This window comes from Leptonotus elevatus, chromosome 12 (genome assembly GCF_054856555.1).
Source record: "Leptonotus elevatus isolate MCC_2025b chromosome 12, RoL_Lele_1.0, whole genome shotgun sequence".
In the NCBI taxonomy this organism is placed as follows: domain Eukaryota; kingdom Metazoa; phylum Chordata; class Actinopteri; order Syngnathiformes; family Syngnathidae; genus Leptonotus; species Leptonotus elevatus.
The window spans coordinates 618,221-630,000 of NC_141250.1; the positions used below are offsets into that span (position 1 = coordinate 618,221).

At 41.7% G+C, this 11,780-nt stretch overlaps 1 protein-coding gene across 6 annotated transcripts in view; it reads right to left on the reverse strand.

Annotated features, from left to right (window-relative positions):
• Positions 1-11,780, reverse strand: part of ifngr2 (interferon gamma receptor 2) — a 39,722-nt gene that overhangs the window by 6,247 nt on the left and 21,695 nt on the right. For 5 of the 6 annotated variants that reach the window (XM_086091007.1, XM_086091009.1, XM_086091010.1 and 2 more), the window contains 2 exons: positions 8,571-8,713; positions 8,213-8,354 (listed from right to left, as the gene is read on the reverse strand). The exons of the other annotated variant lie outside the window; for it this stretch is intronic. In XM_086091007.1, coding sequence (XP_085947133.1) covers positions 8,213-8,354; positions 8,571-8,713 — 285 coding nt within the window. The remainder of the gene's footprint in view (positions 1-8,212; positions 8,355-8,570; positions 8,714-11,780) is intronic. 6 annotated transcript variants of the gene reach the window in all.

An 11,780-nucleotide genomic window follows, 5' to 3' on the forward strand; every position in this document is an offset into this window, starting at 1 on the left:
ACCTGAAATATGAACTTGAAATTAGACAAGCTGCTGTCAAGGCTCAACAAGAGGAGCTTGAAATACAAACTTACATTGAAGCTGAAGCTGCATTGATAAAAACTTGATCAGCCTATGAAAAGGAACAAGATGCCGGTTTAAATGAAATTGCTGAAGAGGATGATAAGAACGATGAAGATGACACTGAGAATGATAGCAAGGAGGGGGAGGAGGAGAATGATGATGATTATGACAGTGATGAAGATGACTATGATGATACTGTTGATAAAGGTGGACACAGTGATGCTGATCATCATATGAGGCCTACAACCACCAAGAAATTAACAAATTGGGAAACGTGATGCCCCCCATTGGTGGAAGCCGGCAGGTGCAGCACAGCACAACCAAGAAGCAATGTACAAGCGAACAATCTTCTAAACCAATCAAGCAAGTTTCTCAGTCTCACGCTGCATCAGAAAACGTTTTGGCAAAAATCATGAAACGGCAGAAATGTTAATAAAAGAACAAAGGAACACGCTGCTTCCGGACAGGGTAATACCTATTTTTAGGGGAGAACCATTAACATATTTATCATTCATCAGAGTCTTTGAACACACAATAGAAGAAAAGACAGACAACTTTAGAGACCGTTTGTTCTTTCTTTCTTTAAAAATATACTGAAGGACATGCCAAAGAGCTTGTAAAACGTTTGCCAATATGCAGACAATAAGAAAGGTTACCATGAAGCCAAGAGACTACTCAAAGAAAACTTTGGAAATGATCTTTAGATCGCATCTGCATGCATAAAAAATTAGGACAAAAATGCACTGCATGCATTTGCAGTTGTACTCCGTGGATGCCTGAACACAATGAAATATATTCTATTTTTAGATTAAATGAACACTCCATCACAAATGAAACTACCATACAGGTTAAGAAAAAAGTGGCGAGCTCAAGCTTATGAACGCAAAAAGAAAAGAGCAAAGTTTCCTGAACTTGTTGCATTCATAGGGCGCCATGCTAGGATTGCAATGGACCCATTCTACGGCGACAGATAAGACACCACTTCTAAAAAGGATCAAAAGGGAAGTAAACCTTTTAGTGGAAAGTTCAGCCACCTTGAGCACAAGAGAAGTTTTGCTGTTGTGTTGAGGTCAAGTAGGAACAAAGACATTTTTTTTTTTTTTTTTAAATCAGAGAACGAGAAAACTGTTACCAAAAGACCCTGTGTGTTTTCTGCTGGAGAACATTTAGATGAATATTGTAAAATGAATAAAAGGCCTCACAAGGAGAAGATTGAATTCTTAAAGGAATATGTTTTGGTTGTTTGATTAAGGGCCATAGAAGAAAAATTGTCAAAACAGACTCAAGTGTGGCGTCTGCTCACAAAACCACCCAACTGTGTTATACAATATACAATGGAAAGAAAAGAGAAAAGGAAGACCAAGAAGAAACTGACAAGTTGGTCAGCAGCGGGATGGTTGCGTTGTATGTACCTGAAGTTACTGGCCAAACACTTTAAATTCGTCCTGTCCAGATAAAGATGACAAACTCAACCTCAATTTTCTAGACATATGCTCTATTGGACTCTGGAAGGAATGCATGTTTTATTACAGAGAGCTTGTTTCTGCAGTTAAGAGCCAAAACAAGGAAAATACGGATCTTGCTGAACACTTTGGGCCAGAAAAAGGCTGCGGCTACTACCTTTTGTGCCAGCTGACTGCCTCGAAGTGGACTAGAAGGTCATAAATTTTATACCCTGCCAAAATTGTATGCTGAAGACAAACCCAGTACAAAAAGGGCACATCCCAAGGCAAAAGGCCATAGACAAGTGGGACTATCTCAAGGAAGTGATAACTACCAGTTATCGATGGAGATGTTGAATTGTTAATTGGGACCAATGCACCACAGCTGATGGAGCCCCAAAAGGTCATCAAAAGTCAAAATGTCAGACCTTATGCAGTTCAAACTGTACTTGGATGGGTGGTAAATGGACTAATGGAGGATAATGTCAGCTGTGTGATGCAAACTGGTGAGGCTGTCTCAGCCAATAGGATTTTAGTCATTGATCTTAGTGAAATGCTAATTCAACAGTACAACCAGGATTTTCCTGAAAACACATATGATAATAATAATAAATAATAATAATACATTTCTGTACAAAGTGTTAAAAAGCACAAAACCAAATAAAATCGATAAAACAAGGTAAAAATAGATGAATGAATGAAGTGAGAAAGGTATAGTTATAAATGGGTGGAATAGTTTTGAAGAGTGAGAGGGAGTCGGTGGCACGAAGGTCAGGAGGGAGGGAGTTCCACAGCTTGGGAGCAGAGTAGCTGAAGGCTCTGCATTCCATAGTGGCGAGGCAAACACGGGGAACATGGGGTTGGAGTGTGGATGAGGACCGGAGTAATCGGGCAGGAGTAGTAATGTGAAGCAGGTCAGATATGTAATGTGGAGCAAGGTTATTTAGAGCTTTATAGGTGAGGAGAAGAAGTTTGTAGGAACATTATTTGTATAATGGGGAGCCAGTGGAGTTGTTGAAGGATGGGGGTGATGTGGTGGGAGGTCGGGGTGCGTGTAATGATATGTGCTGTGGAATTTTGGAGAAGTTGAAGTTTGTGAAGAGATTTATTGGGGAGGCTGTACAGGAGTGAATTGCAGTAGTCAATACTGGATGTAATTAAGCTGTGAACAAGAATTGCACTGGCGTGAGTGGTAAGAGATGGGCGGAGGCGAGAGATGTTGCGTAGATGGAAATAAGCTAAGCGAGTAATATTATTGATATGTGAGTGAAAGGAGAGTGTACTGTCAAGGATGACACCCAGACTCTTAACCTGATGGGAGGAAAGAACGGGTGTATTGTTAATGGAGATAGAAAAACTGCAAGGTTTGGTGAGAGTGGATGGGGTGCCAACAAGTAGAATCTCAGTTTTGGAGTTGTTTAATTTGAGAAAGTTAGAAGAAAACCAGGCGTTCTTGGAGGCAGAGGGCAAAGGCGGCAGGTGGAAGGACTGAAGAGGGTTTGGAAGAGAGGTAGAGCTGGGTGTCATCTGCATAGCAGTGAAAATGGATGTTATATTTGCGGAAGATGTAACCAACTGGGAGAATGTAAATGATGAAGAGAGTGGACCCCAGGACCGACCCCTGGGACACCCCAGTTATGACAGGCTGAATACTTGATTCATGGAATTTGAGCTGAATATATTTAGTATGTTAAGAAACATAGGAGGTGAACCAGGTGAGAGGAGTGTGGGTGATGCCAACAGATGCCAATCTGTATGGTGTGAGAAATGGTGTTGAATGCTGCTGTTAGATCAAGTAGAATGAGAATGGAGAGTAAGCCAGAGTCAGAAGCTATGAGGATGTCGTTGGTGATTTTGACAAGAGCTGTTTCAGTACTGTGGAATGGACGGAAACCAGACTGAAACTGCTCATAGATGTTATTTGAGATGAGGTGGTTGTGACGTTGGGTGGCAACAGATTTTTCAAGAATTTTGGAAATGAATGGAAGGTTGGAAATGGGTCGAAGGTTATTGAAATTAGTTGGATCTAGGCCAGATTTTTTTTTAGTATTAGTGTAATAGAAGCATTTTTGAGAGAGGGGGGAACAATAGAGGTAAGTAGGGAAGAATTAATAATATTGGTGATAAAAGGGGCAACTGAGGACAGGCAGGATTTAACAAGTGTTGTGGGAAATGGCTCAAGATGGCCGGTTGTGGGTTTTGAGTTGACAATAAGCTCGGATATGCAGCGTATGGATGGAAGAGTAAAGTTGGAAAACAGAATTGTGGGGGTGAGAAGTCGGGCATTAAGATCAGCTGAAACTGGACATGTAGTCAGACGTTGATGAATATTACTGATTTTGGAAATGAAAAATAACATGATTGAATTAAAGGTGTCAGTGGAGTGCATGTGTGGGGGAATGGAGTCGTTTTTTTTTGGTGATATTTGAGAGGATAGAAAAGAGAGTTTTGGAACTGTTTTGATGTGTTTGAATCAGTCCAGAGTAGTAGGCAGTTTTGGCTGAGGCAATATTGTCCTTGTAAACACTTGTTTTTTGTACATTTATTTTTGAATAGTGTCGAGTGTTGTGAAGGTGCGGGGTATAGGAAGGTGATGAAGAGCATGGCAATTGGCAAAGAATGGGTTAAGTCCCAGGCTCAAAAGGTACATTTGTAATACCAAATTTAGCCACCAGGGTTTGCCATTTCTGATCTAACAAACAAGGATGCTTGAACAGTTTCACACAATCATATTTATCCAATATTGACTGCTCGCTGAAGCAATAAGTACTAATTACAGCTAACAAGATATATCCAGTAACAGCCACATATAATATATATATATATATATATATATTGTATGTTGTTTGAAAGTTATACAGCCCATAAACCTCATGCCACTGCATGGTTTATGTGTTAGGATTGAAAAGAGTTAGGCCCCATCATAGCATGTGGATGTATTATGCGATATGTTTTATTGACAAAGAAATGTCTGTTTTCATGAAATGTATTATGAAATGTATTTTATTGTTATAAGGGTAGAATGATAATGATAATGAATGAAACTGTGGTATTTAGTTCTATGGTGGAAGTATAAACCGTTTGATGGTTTGGTCATAGTCTAATAGCCCAAACAGAAAGTTCTTGCGACTCACACCCAAATAAGGAAGTACTTCCTGAAGCCTGACTAGGCAAGTCCAGACATACTCAGGCAGCCTTAACAAGCTCATACCAGGTTTGGTATGATGACTCATAGTTTTAACAGGCTCATACCAGTTTGGTATGATGACTCACAGTTTCAATAAACCTAGACCAGTTGATATGGATTCAGAATTTCTGAATAAATGACCTAATACCATGATTTCAGGGAGTCTTTCCAGTGAAATTCTTAGGAATCGGGCTGCTCTGCTATAAGAGCAGCTTCAGAAGAGACTTAAAACGCTCTCTTCAGCCGAAGCGCGAGCTGCGTGGACGCTAAGATGGGGGTATACATAACTCATTTTCTAACCTTTGTGTGAGACGCAAGGCTATTGGGACTATCTTTCTCCTTATAGGACAGCCAAAATTCAGAACCAGAAATTTATGGCGGCCAAGAGGTAAGCACTCAGAGCTAAGAGAGCCATAAAAACTTTTGCAATAACTTCTTTGTTGAGTTTTGAAGATTGGATTTTTGCTTGAATTTGCATTTGCTCTATCTGTTATATCCTGAAATTGTAATCAATTGCATTTTTATTTAAAGATAGTTTCCCCGCTGATTTTTTAAATATATATTACACAAAGTTCTTTCTAGTGAATGAATAGCTAAAGATTAACAACACATAGCCTGTATCAAACGTTCCTAAAAGGTTATACTGGCATAATTTTAGCTAAAACGAGCCCTGCTAAGGATATCTAAAACCATCTAGGTGAGTACCAAGTGCACTAGATCGATAGAGAGGGAGCTACCACAAATGGAGCGCGGCCAGACCGACACTTTTTGTCTCAAATCGGTGGTTACTCGACAAAACAGTGTTGTTCGACTTAAACTGGGCTGGCACTTCAAAAGTGGGTAGTGAGAACCTAGACACATCTCTCTCGACACCTGGTGCACCCTAGCGTTCCCGCAAAGTTTTTTTTAAGGGATTAAGAGAAGTCCTAACCATGTGTAACGTTGAGCCGGTCGGAACCTTTCAGAGCCCGAAAAACTATTGTAAGCTCCAAGGGAGGGCTCCGCAATAAGCGAGATCTGACAATAGGTAGTCCAGTTTTGTTGTAAAGACGTTCCTGTTGTCTTCCTTGAGATTTGAGTTGGCGGAGAGCTGTTGTGGACCAGGGAGCAGAATCGGTAAAGGAAACTGATCTAGTTTTCAGTAGTGTTGTTCCGATACCGATACTGCATTAAAACAGTGGTATCGGTATCGATAAATACTAACAAGTAACCTCCTCAATTCCACTGACACACCTTCCTTTGAGGAAGCAGAGTCTGAGGACTCTGAGGTGGACTCTCCTATCTCTGGGAGCGAAGTCACTGTGGTGGTTGGAAAGCTCCTCGGTGGCAAGGCCCCGGGGGTGGATGAGATCCTACCGGAGTTTCTAAAGAATCTGGATGTTGTGTGGTTGTCAGGGTTGACACGCCTCTACAACATCGCAAGGACATCGGGGACAGTCCTTCTGGATTGGCAGATGTTGTTGGGGTGGTGGTCCCCTTTTAAAAAGGGGGACCGGAGGGTGTGCTCCAACTATAGAGGGATCACATTCCTCAGCCTCCCTGGTAAGGTCTATTCAGGGGTGCTGGAGAAGAGGGTCTGTCCAGAAGTCGAATCTCGGATTAAGGAGCAGTGTGGTTTTCGTCCCAGCTGTAGAATAGTGGACTAGCTCTATACCCTTGGCGGGGTTCTCAAGGGTGCATGGGAGTTCGCCCAACCAGTCTACATGTGTTTTGTGAATTTGGAGAAAGCTTTTGATTGTGTCCCTCGGGGAGTCCTGCGGGTGGTGCTTTGGGAGTACGGGGCACTGAGCCCCCTTATACGGTTTGGTCCGCATTGCCAGCAGTAAGTCGGATTCATTCCCAGTTAGGGTTGGACTCCGTCAAGGATACCCTTTGTCACTGATTCTGTTCATAACTTTTATGGACAGAATTTCTAGGCGCAGCTGAAGCGTTGAGTTTGGTTTGGTGGCTTTACCATTGTATCTCTGCTTTTTGCAGATGATGTGGTGCTGTTGGCGTCATCAAGTCGTGATCTCCAGCTCTCACTGGAGAGGTTCGCAGCCGAGTGTGAAGCAGTTGGGATAAGGATCAGCACCTCCAAATCCGAGACCATGGTCCTCAGTCGGAAAAGGGGGGGCGTGCTCTCTCCGGGTCGGGGATGAGAGCCTAACCCAAGTGGAGGAGTTCAAGTATCTTGGGGTCTTGTTCACGAGTGAGGGCAGGGAGGAGCGGGAGATCGACAGGCAGGTGCATCGTCGGTAGTGATGCGATGCAGACTCTGCATCAGTCCGTTGTGGTCGAAAGCTTAGTCGAAAGGCACAGCTCTCAATTTACGTTCCTACCCTTAACTATTGGTCATGAGCTGTGGGTTGTGACCAAAAGAACAAGATACCGGATACAAGCGGCCGAAGTGAGTTTCCTCTGCAGGATGTCTGGGCTCTCACTTAGAGATAGGGTGAGAAGCTCGGTCATCCGAGAGGGACTCAGGGTCGAACCGCTACTCCTCCGCGTGGAGAAAAACCAGTTGAGGTGGGTCGGTCATCTGGTTCGGATACCTCCTGGGCGCCTCCCTAGAGAGGTGTTCCGGGCATGTCTCACCGGCGGGAAGCCCCGGAGGGAAGCCCCGGGGACGACCAAGGACACGTTGGACTATTGCCTCTTTTCCATTAACCCAGCACGGCACGCTACCACACGGAACAACACTACACGGCCTCCATTGCCTTTCCATTACAACAGGCGTGCGGCAGGATGGGGGTGGGATCATTTGAACTGTCCATATGTGGCTCTGCCATAACATTTCACGAGTGGCAAGTCGCGCCAAATTTAATTGTATTTACAATTTCATATGGACCGCCATGGATTAAATATTGCGATCTTGTTTTCACGACCGGCTTGCGAAGCTATTTCTGAATGGAGAGCTCAGCCTCATTCATTTAACTGCGGCTTGAGCTCTCCTTCAAGTGAATGAGAACACACAACCAGGCAAGGGAAAAAGTCACGTGGAAACGCGAACATCCGGGGACAAAAAAATGCAGTTTCGGTGTGGAACCGGTCTGGTGGAAAAGCGCCATATGTTTCTCAGCTGGCCTGGTAACGCCTTGGGATCCCGCCGGAGGAGCTGGTCAAAGTGGCTGGGGGAGAGGGAAGTCTGGGCTTCCCTCCTAAAGCTGTTGCCCCCGCGACCGGAGCCCGGATAAGCGGTAGTAAATGGATGGATGGATGGCATAATAGTGATCATTTCAAAAAATCCTGTCAACTTTCAAAGTTTTTACAAAAACATGGTGGGCCGACACTGGGCTTCTCTACCTCTAGGTATGTTTTCTGGGGGAAGCCATGACGTAAACTTGGCTTGACACACTGAAATTGGGCACGGTGTCAAGGCTAAATCTCATTCTTCTGCCTAAATTAGGGTTAAGGGGATTAATCAACCAATTTATGAGTTTACAAATCTGTGGACTCCCGAAAACCATATTGACACAAGGCGGATAATATTAAGTTTATGTTTATAAATCATAGACAAGAAATAATCCGCTTGTCTCACCTGACAGAGGGATGACTTCACACTGTTTGCAGCTGGGCAGCCCGACAGGATGATCAAAATAAGTGTACTGCACTTTTGCACAGTAGCGCTCTCCCTCTTTTAAATTGTTAATGGACACAGAGGACACAGAATCTTCATATTTCTATTGGAAGAATAACAATTTATAAGGTAGTTATTATTATCCATGAGCAGATGCAAAATAAACAGTATTGTTCAATAGCTCAGTTAGTCACCGACCACCAATCATTACTCATGGTTTACCACCACCATTATTTGCACTTTCTTCTCATGCTATCCCTTTTTCATTTGGCCCTCAAATTTTTATGCATTCGTGTTAATCTGTTTTAAAGTGTTTTACCTCAAAGCTTTCTCCCTTTTTTCCAAAGTATATCCTATGTTTTATGTGGTAACCTTCTAGAGCAATCCCACTGTTTCTACTTAAATGAACAGTCAAGAAGCCAGGGTGTGCAATCAGGCCAACTTCAGGGCTACAAGAGTTACCTGTAGGAGAAGAAAAGAGCAAAAGAAAACAAAATAAATACGGATTATATGTTGCTTGGACATCAGAATTGACAACAAATATAAAATACATAAACTTGAATGCAAAAAGCCATCAGAGATTTTGACACAAAACAATTTTTGTGTTGCTGAAAACTCATCTACAAAAATGTTTGAATTATACACATCACTGAACTGAGAGGTTTTCACCTTCTTCTAAACCATAATCCATAGGCACTTCAAGCTGATTTGGCCAAACAGACTTACATTTGTGTACAACCTATCAGTTCATTAGCAAAAGCACATATCTATCCCAAAACTGGTCACATATGCTTCACTCCAAGTTCCTTTCCCAAACAAAGAGTCGGCACTGTCACAACTGCAAAGATCCTTCTCAATTGCTTTGGCTCATCTGCATTCACTTAGTGCTTTTGCCAGACGTAACTTGAATGAGTTTGCACAACACCATGGATCATCTGCAAAAGCTCATATCTCTTCCAAAACAGCTTACCTATGTGTCAAAATAAAATTTCTATATCATACAAGTAGTCAGTGCCCCCAAAATGCGTCGTCCCTTTGGCATTCTGTGAGCACTGAAGGTCAAAATTATTAGATGTTTTGTCACAACGGCAGAGGTGCTGTTAACAAAATACAATTATATATAAAACTGAGGGGGGGAAATGATTTTACAAGAGCAGTTTTCAAAGTTTGCGGTTTGACATACTCAATCAACTCAATCAAGGAAATTGCAACACTTTTTATTCACACAAAGTTACGTATACATTAGTGCAACAAAAGAAAGTGTAAGCGGAATTCTGTATATTTATTAAAAACTAATAACTAAAATATATCTAGCGCACAGCGTAAATAAAGAACCAACTACTGTAACACTTTCACTACACATAAATTCTGTCGAGTAAATTTGACTCTACTTAGCGTGGGACCAAATAGACTCAGTTTTAGAGTAATATTTACACTTAGAAGAGTGTAAGATAAAAAAGTGAAAAATAAATAAAAGTCACTCAAGGGTTGATGAACGAACTCACGACCTTCAGCTTGGGAGACAGCTGATCGGCGCCCTGAGCCAAAGAGCTCCTGCTGTGTGCTAGTATATCGCTCGTGTCAGCTGGTATCTTCGTAACTCCAAGACCAAAAACATCTTGGAGCTAAGCAAAAAAAGTGGCGTAGCTCAGGTGGGATTGTGGCCGTCCCCCATTCTGAAGGTTCCTCAACCCTTGAGTGACTTTTATTTTATTTATTTTCAATTCTTTATTTTACTCTCTTCCAAGTGCAGGGGCATTTGGGAAACTCATTAAATTCCCGATGGCCAGTAATCCCTCAAGTGTATAGCACAGTCCCCTCTCGTGCTGCAGCCATCGAACATTTTGGTATTCAAATATCTATAAGGAAAATTTTATTGAATAATCAGGAATTTGGATTAAAATAATAGTTGTGCATGGTGAAAGAACAATTATGAATACAGAAGACATAAAAAATATATTTCCACTTACTAATAATCAACCAACTTTCATTATTAGATAATCTTTTTTTTAAATTTATTATTTAGTTACTTATATTTGAAATGTGCTTAACAGCACATTGTTTTCCTCGCTAGAAAGTTAGGGAGATTTCAGACAAATCTCTCTCCATGGATTTTGGAATGACGTTGTTAAATATATTAGGCAACCTCCCTCTCTACCCACTCTTAAAACACATCTTTGTTCTTTGGCATTTGACTCATCATTGTTTCAATGTTTTATGGTGCCTGCTATATTTTGTTATTATTTATTTATTTTATTTACTTACCTACTTGTGGTATTTTATTGACTTATTCATTTACTCACTTAAGATAACTATTCATTTATATGGTGTTATTTTTGTTTTACCTGTCTTTATTCCATGACTGATTTTTACTCCATGCACAGCACTTTGTATGAAATTAAATTCTGAGATGAGTAGTTTCTGGTCTGTGAGACAAAGTGACAACAGAACCACAGTTGTGAATTTGGTCGACCGTCAAGTGCACAATTGAGTGAGCTCAGTTTATTAAACTCATCTCAAGTAACGGCAACTGTGTCCGGCTGTCAGCATCAAAGTGTGCAATCATCACGTTGATTAGACTGCCTTTGAAAAGTAGTCCGGTGACTCTAGCTGCAGCCGCTAGCACCGTTAACACGCTAACACTGTAGACGCCCCAAACACTGGCAACAGGCACCGTGTAATACAATATTAGCGTAATTAAGTATTCTTTTAGTGCCCTTATTGGTGATCGAACATGATTTCTGTACAAAGTTGTTTTGTTGACGTTGGTCGCAATTGTTTACGCCGGCAATAATAACGGCAAACACACGTTCCGCAGGATGAGTCAAGTCATCCGTTGCGCCGCGGCCCACGACTGGAAAAACCCTTCCGGGAACAACTTCAAAATAAAAGCATTCATTGGCATTGCGCTCCACGTATTACTCGGTATGGGGAGGTTTATTTTGAAGTTGGCCTTCTCACCGCATTGGCAGTGTTTTGTCAGACGTGTCAAATATGTCAAATATTTATTTCTCTGGATTTGTCATTACGCTAGTGGATCTTACACCAGAAATCGGGCACCGTGCCGGAGTATTTTAAGCCCTGCAAGTGTAAATATTACTCTAAAACTGAGTCTATTTGGTCTAACTCAAAATAGAGTCAAATTTACTCTATAGAATTTACTGAGCAGTCACTATCGTCACCTTCCCCCTCTTGACGATCCATACGCTGCTCTCTGTTTGGCCAAAGGTTTTCATCCACGTCCCCGCATTTGCAAGGGAAAATATCCCTTGCATTGCAACGAGGGGAAAAAACGGCATGAATGTGTCAACCATCCACTACACTGATCTAACGAGCCCCTAATGTGACATGGTAAGGAAAAAATAAAATAAAATATTGCAAAACTTCCCTTGCAAAAAAAACTTCGCATTCTCTCGCAAGATTGCGAGGTAACGCAAAAGTTTTTTGCGAGAGGACGTTTTTTTTTTTATTTACGAGTTCATGAAGTGACGAGGATGGAGCGTGAACAGCAGCATTATATATATATATA